This window comes from Gymnodraco acuticeps, unplaced genomic scaffold, assembly GCF_902827175.1.
Source record: "Gymnodraco acuticeps unplaced genomic scaffold, fGymAcu1.1, whole genome shotgun sequence".
Lineage (NCBI taxonomy): Eukaryota > Metazoa > Chordata > Actinopteri > Perciformes > Bathydraconidae > Gymnodraco > Gymnodraco acuticeps.
The window spans coordinates 257,466-273,314 of NW_022990152.1; the positions used below are offsets into that span (position 1 = coordinate 257,466).

Here is a 15,849-nt window from a genome sequence, read left to right on the forward strand (position 1 = left end):
ACACATTAAGATAAAATGTCACCATTTCTTGGAAGGAAGGCTCACATTTGTACAGCTATCAACACCACATTGTCAGAGAAAAATGCATATGTGGATCCAGGTTGTTTAAATATGTGAGTTACCTGAAAGTTGGGTATGGGGTTTGGGGTTGAGAGCCAGGCGGTGCGGGGGTTCTCCTGGTAACGAAACGGCCCGTTGAAGGCCTGAGTCACGGCGCTCAGGTTGAAGGCGCAGACGGCAGAAGCTGATATGCTGTTCCTAAAGGGGAGAAGAGGGGGATTCAGTGTATGAAAAAACATAACCTATATTATGTTTTTATAATCCCAAATGACTCACACATTGGTGGTGAAGATGCCGTAGATCAGGTCCTGCTCGGGGAGGTAGAAGGTGCTCTGCAGCTCGTTGTAGTAAAACGGGATTTCTCCAGAGCGAGAGCAGTTGAGTCTGGCTTTCATGAAGGTGGTCCACGTGTCCTCTAACAGGAAACGACCCCCCATGTCGTTCTTACAGACCCGAGCCACGCGAGAAAACACCACCTTCCCACAGTCGTTCTCCACCGCTGTTTCTCTCAGGAAGAAATAGGTGAACCGACCGATCTCATAAACCGACACGAAGTGAGGCTCTGAAACACACAAGAGAGGAGGGAAAAAGGATGTAGTCCAGCAGTTAAAAAGTACACATCCTTCACTCTAGTAGAGGTAAAGATAATCGTGTTTAAACATACTCTGGTAAAAGTTGATGTACTGAATTCTTTACTCACATAAAAGTACGGAAGTATGGGCTTTGAAATGTACTTAAGTTAAAAGTATGCATAACTAGCAACTGTTTTATTGAACATCTCGCTCATATATGGCCATGGGTGATTAGGAATGTCTCTGTTTTCAGTCGTGTCGAACTTCACCTGTATCTACATCTTCATACAGGTATTTAGGAAAATTGTAAAGAGTACAAGTAAAAGGTTGTCAGAAAAATAAATAGTGGAGTAAAGTACTGATACCAGAATAAGTACAATGCAATAACAAAGTATTTGTGCGTCACTACTTCCCACCTCTGTGTCTAATTAGTTAAGATACGATACGATAATACTTTAATGGTCAGATCAACTCTGAAATGTGACTTGCATAACAGCAGCTCCATGTGTAACATCAACATAGTCAGATATCAAGACACAAGACATGAAAAACAAACAACAAACATTTAACATAACAGCACAATCACTGAGATCAGGACATATCAGTTTTTTACCGTTGAGCCATTTGGAGTTGTACTGAGCGCTGCGTAGAGGCGGCATGTTCCCGAGGCTCCTGTAGATGACGGGGTCGCGTCCCGAGAAGTCGATGACCGTGGCGGCGTACAGCTCGCCTCGCTCCGTCACCATGGCGGTGGAGTTGTGCCGCGGGTCGTACGGACACCGGGCGACACCGTTCACCGTGTCCAACACCACACTGACGTTACCCACCTGACAGAGGAGTAAACACAGGGGTAAACACAATGACTGCACAATGTGTTTTCCTACCTCAATGCAGCAATTGGTTTGCAATTATGCTACAGTAGAGATAACAACTTGCAAAAGGCTTTACATTTTCTGATCCTGTGGTGATGGAGCTGTAAATAGTATTTGTATTCCATGCTTTTAATCTTTTGTACCAACCTGCCTGGTCATGCAGACGGGGGTGAAAGCATTAGTGCCGCAAGTGAAGAGCGTCATCCCGCTGATCAACAAAACCCGGACGTAGTTCTGACACTCCTCCTGCAGAAAAACACACACCATGATTAGTCATAAATAAAAATGGACAAATTCTGAATAAAGACTTCTGTATTATAAGACACACAACACACACCTCTGATTTCCCTTTGCTCTGACATGAGCGCTTTGTGTCTTCATCCGGTGCCCATTCTGTCGCCTGAGGGACAAAAATAAATTTATATTTTGCACATCTTTAGGGAGCAAGACAATCAATATTACTAACACATACTGTAGGACAAGTTGATGTTACCTGTATGAGCGAGACGTTGCTCAAACTCAGTGTGAAGAGGAAGTTTCTGTAAAAAGAGATTTCATATTAGAGGTGAAGCACAAACACTGCAAAGGAAATTATAAGCTAGTTTAAGCAATGTATATGGTCAAATGTCATCATGAAAATATATTTTAGAACATTGTTTAATAGCAACATATGATGACGTGATGCTGTTAAAGTTTAGAGTAGTTTTTCTGCAAGAAATTGTGGAACTGGCTCCTAATTTATATCAGAAGAACAAAAAGTCTACACATAAACACGTTTCTTTTTGTAGCACTGGGTTTGGCTTATTTAAAGCTAATATACTTGCATGAATCAAGCAATTCTGCGTTTTGTTCCTTATGTTTGATTGCACTAATATAATGTGATGTGTCACCTGGCTCCCACAATCAGCTGGTTCCTGCTCAGGTCCACAGCCAGCTGGGAGTAATCCTTCACTCCTGGATGGAAGAACTCGAACATCCACGGCCTCAGCGCTGCACGGAGAAAACTCATCAGGATGAGGAGACATTTCCTGAAGTGCGTGGGAACTTCTCCACCAAATGGTACCTGGCTCACAGCCTCATGTAAGCCCTCAGTGTTTTTACTGATGTGTCACATTTCTCTCCTGTGAATCACCTGATCCTGCATTCTTTCATCTCCGCAAAAGTCTTTACACACCGAGAATACAGAGAAGATTTGTTTTTTTTAATAGGCCGAAGAAAATATTAGAGCGTTAGGAAGTCTTGTGGCAAATATGAATCAAGCTGAGACATTGAAGAGATGTGATTAACTATTCATGTGTGAGTAGAGGTGGATATTGATATTTGTTCAGTAGCACTTACTCCTGTTAATGAGATTTGTATTCGATGTTTAATTTGATTCACAATATAGGTATTCTAAAAGGAGCAAATAGTCCAATGTCCTTAGTTTTTTCCGACTGCTGCTATAAAACAAAGCTAGTTAAAGATACAAAAATATAGACAACCAATGATTGTCTTTTAGTTGGATATCTGATGTGAAAGCCAAGACTTTTGCCTTGTGTTGCTATAACTGTGGATAGAAGTAAAGGGAGGAAAGAGCTTAGTATAAGTCTAGTTAAAGCAGATGTATCCTGATGCACTGACCTTGGTGAGAGACGACAGGATGCTCCTTCCTGCTGCACTCTGCTGGCTTCATGTTGGGCTGCTGGGACAGACAGACGGACGCACAGACGACCAGCAGCAGGCCACAGGGGGAGAGGGACCGCACCCCCCACCCTGACTCACCCATAGCTACAACCACATCCAGTCTTCTTTCAGGTCCTCAGGAAACACCTGATGGAGCACAGGAGATATCGGTTAAAACAATCCCGATTTAAAATGCATTCTAGGTGCAATACATTGTGGGATCATTTCAGTCTACTGTGCTCTAGAGGAAGGTTATGGTATAAAAAGCAGTGTGTTGAGCAAGGAGTTCTTTAAAATACTCAAATGGTTATATCAACCGATGCCTCTATAAATAAGTGACCCATACAAACAACGTAAACACCAGCAGTAGATACGAATATCCATATACAGTATTTTGCACTTCTTCACATACTTCCTCGCTTGTCCATCCATCTAAATTCGTTTTGTGTGCCCCCCAGAGGAGTTTCTGTCCGTCTGCTCTCAGTGTCAGCAGGACTCGGTCATGGCTAATTCGCCTCAAAAGGCCCGAGCAGACAATCTCTCTAATGCAGGCTCTCAGACAGAGGGTGCCATCACCAGAGATCTGTGTGACTGCGGAGAGCTTTTCAGAATCGGGGCTGAACCGTGAGCCACATGAAGAGTCTTTGTGTCGACATCAAAACCCATTTATGTACATTAAATCTGACGATGATGATGACAGTAGGCTCAGGGGTCATAGAAAAGTCCCTTTTTACACCCTGGGTTCATTTATTTTTACAGCATTTGGTCAAACAACCTGTAGTAGAAAGCTGAGAAAGCAATCTTAGAAAGATCGCTCAATGATGCCAAATAACTCCAACAGGTAAAAGACAGCTGGCAAATGGAGCTCTTTTCACCACTGTGCGAACACACTGACATACAGGACAGGACAAAAGGAGGATGCCTACTTTACTGATAAAGCATTACACAATATTAGATACAAACATGCCAGGTCAGTTTTTTCTGGGAGGGAAAACAAGGCAATGCTTGATAAGGTTGTGGACAAACTAAAGAAAGCCTCAGAGTTATGGTATTAGAGAACACTTTTGACTATGAAGCAGACCATAACACTTTAAAGAACGTTATAAAAGCAGAGGACATTTGCTTTTCAAATCTGAAAGGGGGAACTTTGTTCATATAAAAGTCTCTTATTATCAGATTAACTTGTTTAAAGCATAACACACCCACCACATGCTCTATTTTAAACGTATTGCACCATTTATTGCATAAAAACAAGTTATCCTGAACTTCAGTTGAGCAGATTTGTCTAGCTTCTCCCGCTCTCCTTTCCCCCTCAGACTGGTTCCCCTGCAGAACGGAGGCGCTGAATGTCTGCCTGTCTGAGTGTTTGTGCAGGCAGAGGTTTCTCAACCTGCTGGGTCTGACATTGCTGCTTAATGAGGCGACAGCAGCGAGCCTCCACCGCTGGCCTCGCCTTTGTTATGTGTCCGCGCTCGTCTCACGGTGCAAAGGCTGGCCAGCGAGAGGCCTGGTGCTCTGGGACTTTTTATTAAGTACAATGAGCGGGGGGCTGCACCACATGTCACTCAGATTCTCCAGGGGGCAGGAGGAAATGTTCAGATGCAGATTCTCACTTTGGATTTCAATGATTTCCAAAGATTTAAAGGCCTTATTTGTCTTTATAGTGTAGTTTTTGCAATGAAAATCTCAAAAAGTGCCAGAATCCTCCAACAATGCAGCGTACGATACACTTAACGAAAAATTGAAAGACAAAAAATAGTGTAATATGATCGTGCAGTAGACAAAATGGTTTGAGTAAGTTGCAGGAATATGAACATTGTGTCCATATGAACAAAAACAAGACAAAAAAAGCATGTAAAATGTAATGTAGGGTAGAATAAATACTGTTTACTATATAAATATGTGGACATAAACATTGCAAATAGATATACCCCTAACTCTGCTAGGGTTTTGAGCATTTAAGAATAAAAATAAAGCCGAGATTTTCCTGATTTTGGAGCAAAACCCGTAGGAAAAGTAGACGGGAAAACATCTAAGCCGTGTTCCTGGAACCATGTCAGAACATTCATTCATTCATGTCGCTGCCCGTGTTGGAAAAACACCATTAAGCTTTAACAACCTGCGAGGAGATTAGACATACAGAGTGGCTGATTCATGTGACTGTGTGTTTTGGACTGTGGGAGGAAAAGCACAGGAACACGGAGCGAACATGTGACCTGCACACAGAGCAGGATGTTAACCCTCTTACAGCCACCATGCAGAAAGTTTCACCGAGTCAATAAAGCAGAAATTATGACATGTTTAGTTTAGCAGTTGTGTTTGCCTTGTGATTAATCTCCCTCACTAGTGTGTGTCATTACTCACGGGGGGCACTTAAAGTCGCTCAGAGATACACAGAAATAAATAAGGTGCTGAAAGTTTGTTACACTTTTAGATTACTCTTAGGTTAAATGCCAACAATTAAACATCTTTTGGGGGTTTTCCCTTTCCTGTAGTGCAGGGGTGTCAAACTCAATTTCATCACGGGCCACGTAGGTATTATGGTTGCACTCAAAGGGCCGGTTGTAACTTTAAGACTATATAAAAATACATATACAAATATTTAATATATATAAAATAATGTATTATATTACTTTATGGCCTCTGCATTGGATTATTATCGGATAGGGTAATAACTTCATAATTAACTACATCTGAAAGCAGAAGTCTAGGGCAAATAATTGCAAGTCTCTTCAGTAAGAATGTCACAAAATGATTTAAAAAGAAAAGCCAAATTCTGGAGGGAAAAAAAAGTGACATTTTGGAAAAAATGTGAAATTTTGGGGGGAAAAAATAACATTTTGGAAAAAAAGTCAAATTTCAGATGCATTGTGGGATATGTAGTTTATGGGCAACGTACTTCTGTAAAGTAGCATGTAACCGTATAATAAACATATTATATTCTTTGCAAGCTCTTGTGGGGCCACATAAAATGAAGTCGCGGGCCGGATTTGGCCCCCGGGCCTTGAGTTTGACACCCCTGCTGTAGTGTGTTATATAGGTTTGTGTGCATGTAAATGGTCTGCAGAGGCTAAAATCCACAAGTTATTATGATATATACAGTATAAACAATTATGAAACCTAGAAATTAGCATCATAGGGTTCCATTTAATTCTACTATTAGGATTGCATTTGTTATAAACAGATAAATACCACACTACACTATACTGGAGCCTCCTGGAGCAATGGTAACAATGCCTTCTTTTAATTGTCTTCTGGAAAATATAGAACCAACTCACACTCAAAGTGAGTTGTGTTGGCTAAAGCGATGATTATAAAGTGCCTTCATGTCATTAATTGTGTCCCTGCAGAAGTGTCTGTTTTCCATCACTTCTGCAGACTCACTGCTAACTTTAAAACCTATGCCCATACATAGATAGTTTACCGTCTCTCTTTCTTCACTTTGACATTTATCACTTGCATGTGATTTGTTGCAGGGGCGTCAGTTAAAGAAACCGTGAGCCCCGTATAGGAGAACTGTTCCTGCTATGCATATCCATCAAATGGCCCTCTCTGCAGAAATATAGAGTTTAATAGAATGTTTTGATCGTTTCTCACAAGCATTCTTCTTCAAATTCAACTTTTTTATTATAGAAGATAACAGGTTCTACACTTTAGAGCTTGGATAGCAAACTTCAAGTGTTTTTTTGTGTGACTGCATGCAATCTTAAGATTTTAAAGCATGCTTACAGAATAAAAGCAACATGGAATTTGAGTCTTTTTTTGTGAGGCTCCCTTTTTCTATTTCAAGAACTTTCTATTCAAGCACTCTTGGCTTTGTCTTCTGACAAACTGAAGAACGTTGCAGTCTTTCAGGAGCCAAAGCGATGGCCCTCCCACGGTGAGTGTGTCACTCCGATACCTTTAACCCACACTGCTTATTTATGAATGAGCTGATTCGATGGAGAGTAAAGCATGGATGAAGCTCTTTTGTGACCATGTGACCACTGAGCTACAGGGCAGCCACACTGACACTGTGAAGGTGCTGCTTCTCCTTCTGTCACGATGAGTAAAACCTCTTCAGTCGTTTCATACAAAACAGCTTTTATAACGAGTCGTGATCTGACGACAATAGGTGCACAAAGCCCTGGAAACCGCTTAATAACACGTCCAGCGGGATTACACCGGCTACAACCTGCGCATGCTGAGCCTCTGGTGTACGTGTTAAGTGAGCGTCATTAAAACCCAGACAAATCCTCTTTGCCGAGGTGATATATGACAGGGAAATTAATTACACGTAATTATTCCCTCATTCAGACGCATTGTAATGTGTTCCTCCATGGCACCCAAAATAAAAGGAGGGGGTCCAGCGTTTGACCTTTATATATCAGCCTCTTGTCTAAACTCTCGTGTACTTGGACTTCATCCAACAATCATTAAAGAAACAGTGAACCCCCCCCCCCGTCCTGTCCTGTCTCCTACTCTGAAGAACCTTGGATTCCTTTCTCCACTTCCTCCTTAAATAACTCACACAACAACAACAACTTCTACTAAAATCTCTGTAGCAGCAGCTCCTGCTTTCACCTTTAAAGTATTAATATTAACGCAGTCATTTCATTCAGGGCAAACGGACACTGAGAGGGCAAAGTCTTTCCATCAAAATATTCAGAGAGGACCATTTCCGAGGCAGTGTTCTCAGCTCCTTCCTACCGGGGTGAATGGCCTCTCTGTGCAACCTGCCAACTATCTGCCAATGGCTGCTCTCTTTTACAAGTGAATAGACTGAGTTTAGACACAGTTAAAAAGACACACTAACGTGCCATGGCTGCGCCACAATGGCCGCTCGGGAATTTGCCAAACCTAATGATGCCGGTTTGGCCCCGGCTAGAGGAGGTAGAGAGCAGGAATCCTAAAGAGGCATGCAGCTGCAGAAATCCCTCTCCTCCTATCTCCTGCTCTCATCTCGTCTCCCTCTGCGCTCTTATCATCAGCTGCATTTATTCTGCTTTCTGCACGGAGACACAACTGGGGCGAAGTAGCAAATGCATGGCTTCTACACTCCCTGAAAACTTGGGCGATATTAAATACAACAACTTACAATTAGCTTAGCTTGTTTCGTTTGAGCTCTGCCCCCAAGTGGACACCAAATTCAAGCTGCATTCATCACAACACTGATGTAACGTTCTGAGTCAAATAATGTTTCTCCTAAAACTTGAATGAACAATACTCATAGTTAATTAATAAGGTTTAAAATAGGTTTGAATATCTTTGGGTTTTGGACGAACAAAAGAAGACATTTAACCTTGGACACTAAGAAATCAGACTTAAAACTGCAGACAACAACTGACTGCACTCTGATCTTAAACTGATGCTTGCTTTCCTGCACAGAGCCTATACTGTCATCACACGACTGATGCTCCATGTTTAGGTCATGTGATGACAACTGAGACATCTCCATGACAACTATGCAAACTCCATATGGCGAGAAAGGCCAATATAAGTTCAAAGATGTTCCCAAGGCTGATAAATGTAACACCTGAGAGGCTTTAAAAACAGTAAACATAATAAGCTTCATAAATATTGTTTGATGCATAGCACATTTTTTAAATTAATAAGCTATTCATATTTAAATGTGTGTTTTTTTAATGGTTTTTAACTCCCTCAGCTGTGATCCAAATCTCTCCTCACATTTATTAAAAGTGTCTTCAAGTGTATTTTCTGCTCAGTAGTTCAATGATGAATCCATCACAGCTAATTGGTGCTGTTGTCATGGAGAAGGCTCCCATGAAATGAAGTCCTAAGCATATGTGTGAAAAATATTTGGATGCCAGACATGATTAATATGTTCAGCAATGGCTCATCACACCCCACCCTCCATAGAAATAACACACAAATAATTACAGATTTGTAAGTCAGCCTTGATTAGCTGTGAGGAGAGCCAGCCCTTATTTGGGGGAAACAAAGAGAATAATTACAAATGTTTGAATATAAATGGCCAGGTACTAGTCAGAAATATTCATCAGTATCCCAACGTGCAACACGTGGCTCTTGCTCAACAAAAGGACAATTTCTCATCTATATAATAGTGAGGTTAAAGTCATTCAGACATCATTTTAGGATCCAGACTGATTCTCCGTCTCCCCTCGGCTTTCCTCTCCCCAAACCAACCCCATGACAGTTTCAGCACTCGGATGGAACAAAGGAAATATCCCATACACATTACCTGAGCCCCCCTCCCACCCCCCTAATGTTAACACATGTCTATTCACGCTACATGTAGTCTCCAGAGACAGAGAAGAGGATGGGATTCAAAAGAGGGCGGGGAGAGGTTGAGGGTCACGTTATACAGATCATTAAAGGAGAAATCATCCTGCAAAAATATAAAAAAGCAGCCACACAAAAAAGTGGGCGACTTAGACACAAAGACAGAAAGGACAGCACAAAAGAATAAGTAATTGCAACCTCCACATGGCTTTTATACGTGCATTAACACACACAGATATGCAAGGAAATAAACTCACTTGTTCACCATCACCAAACTGATCCAAAGCAGCAGATCCTTCACATGGTGAGAGGGAGAGGCATGAGAAACAAGAGAAGTTGTTACACATCGACACACAGTGGCACGCTGACCGGAGTGTGTGTGTAGGGAGGTGCAGGGGGGAGTAAAGGGGTGTGTGTGAGGCAGGGGGGGAGAGCAAAGCATTCCTGTTTGTGCAGAGCAAACTTAACTCTGAATAGAGAGGGATGTCTGCCCTGTGCGAGGGTGTGCTTCTGTATTGATGTGCTTGTTAGATAAGATGTTGGTAGAGAAATTCGGTCAGATTAAGTTTGTAATTGACCAAAACTGCCCAAAAAATACTGAAATGTATTTAAAATGTCAAAAGATCTCCTTCAACACACCTTATTTCAGGTGTTGGAGTCAATTTGCACTGGACACATAGACAGCTTGTATCCTTACATTTAAGTTTGAAATGTGACTGTATTTCATTGTTTCAAAATACCCACTTGCAGAATTATCCTCATTAATTTATGATGTGTTTTGTACAGTAGTCAGATCAGGATATCTTGGATAAAAGCCCTTTTTTGTTCCAATTCAACAGCTTTTTGAGCAAACTATTAGCCTCTAGTTAAGTGCATACGAGGGGATCTGAGGTCACTCCTGAATCGTTTGGATACAAAGTGAGTCTTGGTGTTGGTCGAGCGCAGCTGCGGTCTCATCAACGTGCAAATGAACGAGGAAGCAGAGTCAATAACAAACGCAATTAGCTCAGACAAACATTTTGTTTGCAGAAAACCCAGTCCTGTTGGCCATCACAGATGAATGGAGGGCAGCAGAAAAGTGTTTACTGGAAAATGTAATTGAATTTGATCAATCAATGAGAAAAAACGTAGGCTATTTGACGAGTTTAACGTACTTTGGTTCTTAAAGTTCATTTAAATACTACTTTATAACTCCACAGATACATTATTTTCCTTTTCGGTTAGTTTGTTGTGTGATATTTACTTCAGGATGCAAACACAGTAGGTGACATGCTGACATTGTGCCATCCCTGAACGCAGCATTCACAGCAAGAAGCTCAAATAAACGCCAGGAAAAGGAAGGATCAGGTTTAGCCTAACATTTATATTTACAACAAAGTAGAGAGCTATTTTAGATTTCCTAAATAACAAAGCATCACTTCAGATTCTGTGTCAAAGTAGTCGAGAAATGTTTGGGTTTTATCACAGATACCCAAGGTCAAAACTGAACTGCCAAAGAAAAATGTAAAGGTTTTTCAAAAATGCCCTCCGAAGGGATAAATCTGAATAAATCTTTTTAACATCGACTTGGAAAAGAGAGCTTTTTTAAAACAATAAGGTAAGCCTGGCCAAGGACGGAGATATGTTCACATTATCCATTTAAACTCATGTTTTAATATTGCTTAATGGTCAACTATTATTAACTCTTACTGGTTGGTTGCTTTTAATCCAACTTCTAATTGATTTGTGTGTACTATTCATGTGTCTTTGTTAATTGTGTTTACTTATGTCTTATGCTTTTGGCTGAGGTTACTCATGCAGCACATATTGCTTTCACTTGGAATAAATGTCCTTTTGTTTGCTTGCTTTTAAACCACCAGAATATTCATGTTCATATGTATTGTCTCAGCGTGGACATTCACTAAGGCAGGAAATACGAACTGTGAAGCGACACCAGTCAGCTACAGAAGTGCCAATCTTAGAGGGCGAAGAGGTGACCTCCCCGTTCAGAAATTAATGCCGCCAATAAATCATATTCTCTGAAAAACGACAGGATCGTTTAGCTTCTGTGTGCCCGGCGGAGCATAAGAGACAAATAACACTTGCCCGCCTCATCCCCAACCTTTACAGAGCAGGACATTAATTTCTCTCAGCCTCAGCCAGCACCAACCCCCCCCCCCTCCGAGGAGGATGAATGGCTCGATCCTGTGCAAACTTCAGGATGACCTCCTCCAGCTCTGTTTGTGCAGCCCTGCTGTCACTGCCCAGGCTGAATGATTACAGTGAGACACAACAGGGGGCTAAGCGAAAAACCAAAGCAGGATCAATGAGAGACGGCCATGTTTGATCGTCACAGAGAACAGTGGACTCTAGGGGGGCTAAAACACATCCTCCAAGCTGCCAACTTAATGAATGAACGTACATAGGATACTGCAGCCTAATTTCACTACCTCACAGGATACAATTAACTTTAATGTAATATCTATCCATCCATCCCTCGAATCATCCCTCCATCCATCCCTCGAACCATCCCTCCCTCCCTCCATCCATCCATCCATCCATCCATCCATCCATCCATCCATCTATCTATCCATCTATCTATCTATCTATCCATCTATCTATCTATCTATCTATCTATCTATCCATCCATCCATCTATACATCCATCCATCCATCCATCTATCTATCTATCTATCCATCCATCCATCCATCCATCCATCCATCCATCCATCCATCCATCCATCCATCCATCCATCCATCCATCCATCCATCCATCCATCCATCCATCCATCTATCCATCTATCCATCCATCTATCTATCTATCTATCTATCTATCTATCTATCCATCCATCTATCTATCTATCTATCCATCTATCTATCTATCCATCCATCTATCTATCCATCCATCCATCTATCTATCTATCCATCCATCCATCCATCCATCCATCCATCCATCCATCCATCTATCTATCTATCTATCTATCTATCTATCTATATATCTATCTATCTATCTATCTATCTATCTATCTATCTATCTATCTATCTATCTATCTATCTATCTATCTATCTATCTATCTATCTATCTATCTATCTATCTATGAATATGACAATTACTTCTATATCACCTTGTATGACATTGAAAATGTATCAAAGAGCACTCTCAGCCACCTCTAATTGCCTCTAAGTGCCAGCATCCTTTGAAAAGCGAAAAATTATTTATCATGCATCCATCTCTGAGCACATTATGTTAAAATCCAGTGGCTGTTATACGCCTTTAAGCATAGCTGCATTGTACATATTTGATTGCCTCACTTTCGTAGTGATCATTTCAGTCTGCGAATGGTATAATTTAAACATGAATGGATCTACAAATGGCTGCTTTTGCTCCATTTAATGCCTTTTAATTACAGGCTTTCAAAGTCACTGTGACAAAGAGAGGACCATGAGTTTCTTTTTTTAAATTAAGTGTAGCATCCTTGATAAATTAACATATGGACTGAATAATTATCAGCTTAATTTCATGATGTGTACAGTCCAGACACTTGGGGATAGATCCTAAAAATATGGCCGAAAGAGACTAAAACCCTCTTTAGCAAAACAAAAAATATATATAAGTGATTTCCAGTAATGAGTAATCCATGCCAATCTGCAAAGGAGGCCTTCAGTGGTTCCCCAACATCTCTTAACCCCCCAAACCAGCACCTGACCCCCCCCCCCCCTCCACGTCACAGCTCTCAATGGCTGCCTTGTCCTGCACATAGCGCTCCACTGTGAAACAGCTCGGGTTGTCACAAAGAAATATTGACTTTTAATGCTTTAAACATTCACCTCGCTCCAGTCTAAACAAACCCTGGCTGTGTTGATTTCCTAAAACCCAGCAGTCACTGAGGTTTACCTCTTTCTGCTGGAGCAATACAACTGTGCTTACAGGAGCCACACACACATACACACACACACACGCACGCGCGCACACACACGCAAACTTAAGAAATAACATGCATCTATCTTGGTTAACTGGACTATTTGACATTCTGGGAAAAATGGTAATCTGAGAAGAAATATGCCAAATATTATATTTTTAATTAGCCTATAGCTTAGCGTAGAGGCAGAACATGAATAGCCTGACTTAACACCGCTGTCCAAAGGTGTCTAAATCTCTTATTTACACTTCATATTATGTTGATTTACTTGTATAGAAATAGAAAGGTAGAAATTAGAGGTCTTGGTTTGAGCTATTTCTTGTCAAGGTTAGGGTTAGCGTTACAAAACTGTCCCTCACATGATGATTGACAGGTTGTAAGTTTAAATTAAACATTAATTAGCGCTCTACTTCTCCCAGTAACTGTCTACTTTCATGGTACTATAACCATAGTGCTAGATGGGGAAATCTCATACATCTTTGCAGGAAGACTGTGGTTTTCTGCGGGGCGTTTCTTACGGGAAAAACACAACTTGCCCTGAATAAAGAAGGTAAATCACAAACAAACACACACAGTGTCAGAGTCTGTCCATCAGATCCTCAGCAATAAACTATTTTTCTCCTCATCCATCTTCCTCTACTTTTCCACTTCAGCCTGACTTCTTCTGTAACTGTGGAGGTCTGTGGGTAAAACTCTCAGGCGTCCAGTTTAATGATTTAATGCCACTTCCATTAAGGGGGTTATTTATTAGCAGCAGTAAGACCTTGTATGTAGTGAGGGCTCTGTTTCCAGTCAGGTCGTGAGCTGAAGTTTAAAAAGTGGTGTAAAATATAACAATAAATAAGTCTAGTGTACAGTAATGTCTTTAATTATAAACTATCAGTAAATATATCTGATATTTTCTACATGAATGCTTGTTGTTGAACTGTTTTAAATCTCTAAATATATGTTTCCTCTTTTTAACTTATATTGATTTTACTGCAGTATGAGAAACTGACAACAAAGAGAAACATAACGGATTAAAGTTGAGTGTTGTGTGTTTCATTATCTACTTTCAAAAACAATGTAAGGGAGGAAAGACTATAGAAAGATTATATAACCTGACAAAGTAAGTAGCACACACACCAGTAAGAATTTCAAGAAAAGCTTTAAATACTTGAATAAACATTAAAGTAAAGGTGCTCCACTGCTCTGCCTGTTATTATTGTGCCTGTATAAGCAGGCATATAAAAAAAGGGTCTCAATACACACATGATTGACAAGGAATGAGAATGGACACACAAATCTATCTGAAATCTAAAAGAAAATACTGAAACAACTATATTAATTTGCTCTATCATGAACAGCTCGTCTTATATTATCATGCAAAGGATACATCTTGATGTTGTCATTATTAAAGTACACAAATGTTAATAATAGTTATTGCACTTTTGTAAACCAAAACTAAAAGAGGTGTGCTAATCTCTATTTAAAAGTGGCGTGGCAGTAAATTGATCGTCTATCAGCACGTTGCTTTGTTCATTAATTATGATGCAAAACTACTTTTCTGCACAGCTTACACTGTAATGCAGCGTCAATACGTTGATATTTAAAGCAATGTTTGGTTGATTACGGATAGTTAGCGATGCAATGCAAGTTCACTTAAAGATATTAGCATTTTGCAAGTTTGTATTTCTGCAGTCAGAGCATGCGTAACGATGTTTTTTTTGAGAAATAAACGTAACTTCTTTAAGTCCTGCTTGGTGGATGTGCATCGAAGTAACTGTGCATCCTGATTTTAGATTTGTTAAATGTTTTAAGCTCAAAAGTGTTTTCAACCTGAGCACCAATTACAACTTAATTTTTTAACGGAGATCGGTGTAAATTCAATCAACATCGAGGCAAAATGGAACAAAAAAGATTGAAAGTGGGCTTCTATCTTTTGCAAGCTTTCTAATGATACAAAGTGAATTATAACTAAGTAAATCTCGAGCTTACCTTTCACTTTTGGTCCATTGTGTCCAGCAGCTGGTTAAGTTGTCGGGTTTCAGACGGAGATGGTGCAGGTTCACGGTATCCAGAGGTCTGACTGCAGCGGATCTGAGTGCAAATAACAAGCTTCATTCAGACCAGCAGGGGTGCTGTCAGGAGCCAGAGAGGGGACACAATGTATAATAAACTCTGCAGCAGCCTAAGATAAGACAATATATATGTTAGAGCAACTGGGAGTACCTTTTGCATGTAAATAAGCAGCTATTGTATTAATAACAATAGAGGAAGTTTATCTTAACCAGTTTGCAGAAAAATGATACAAATATACAGCATAGCCTTGACACTAACGTTACAATAATATAGTTGATCATTTCATGCATTGCATTAGAAAGAAAGTGGGCAATGATATTGACATATATAATTTAAGACAACAAAAAGACAAACATCTACTGAACATCTTGGGCGGGGTTCACCAAATGTCTTCTGGATATGTTGCCGCCTATATGACCTGCACACACAGCTACAGGTGATTTCATGAGCACAGGTTAAAAGGGTTCTTGGATATGCATTG

General features: G+C 40.4%; 1 protein-coding gene across 1 annotated transcript in view; it reads right to left on the reverse strand.

Moving 5' to 3' along the window:
- Positions 1-15,386, reverse strand: part of LOC117546905 (semaphorin-5B-like) — a 30,525-nt gene extending 15,139 nt beyond the window's left edge. Inside the window, 10 exon segments of the mRNA XM_034217310.1 lie at positions 123-258; positions 337-622; positions 1,246-1,459; positions 1,652-1,750; positions 1,842-1,904; positions 1,998-2,043; positions 2,395-2,494; positions 3,125-3,313; positions 9,667-9,704; positions 15,285-15,386. Of these exon segments, the coding sequence (XP_034073201.1) occupies positions 123-258; positions 337-622; positions 1,246-1,459; positions 1,652-1,750; positions 1,842-1,904; positions 1,998-2,043; positions 2,395-2,494; positions 3,125-3,269 (1,089 nt within the window). The 5' untranslated portion in view covers positions 3,270-3,313; positions 9,667-9,704; positions 15,285-15,386.
- Positions 15,387-15,849: the final 463 nt, after the last annotated feature.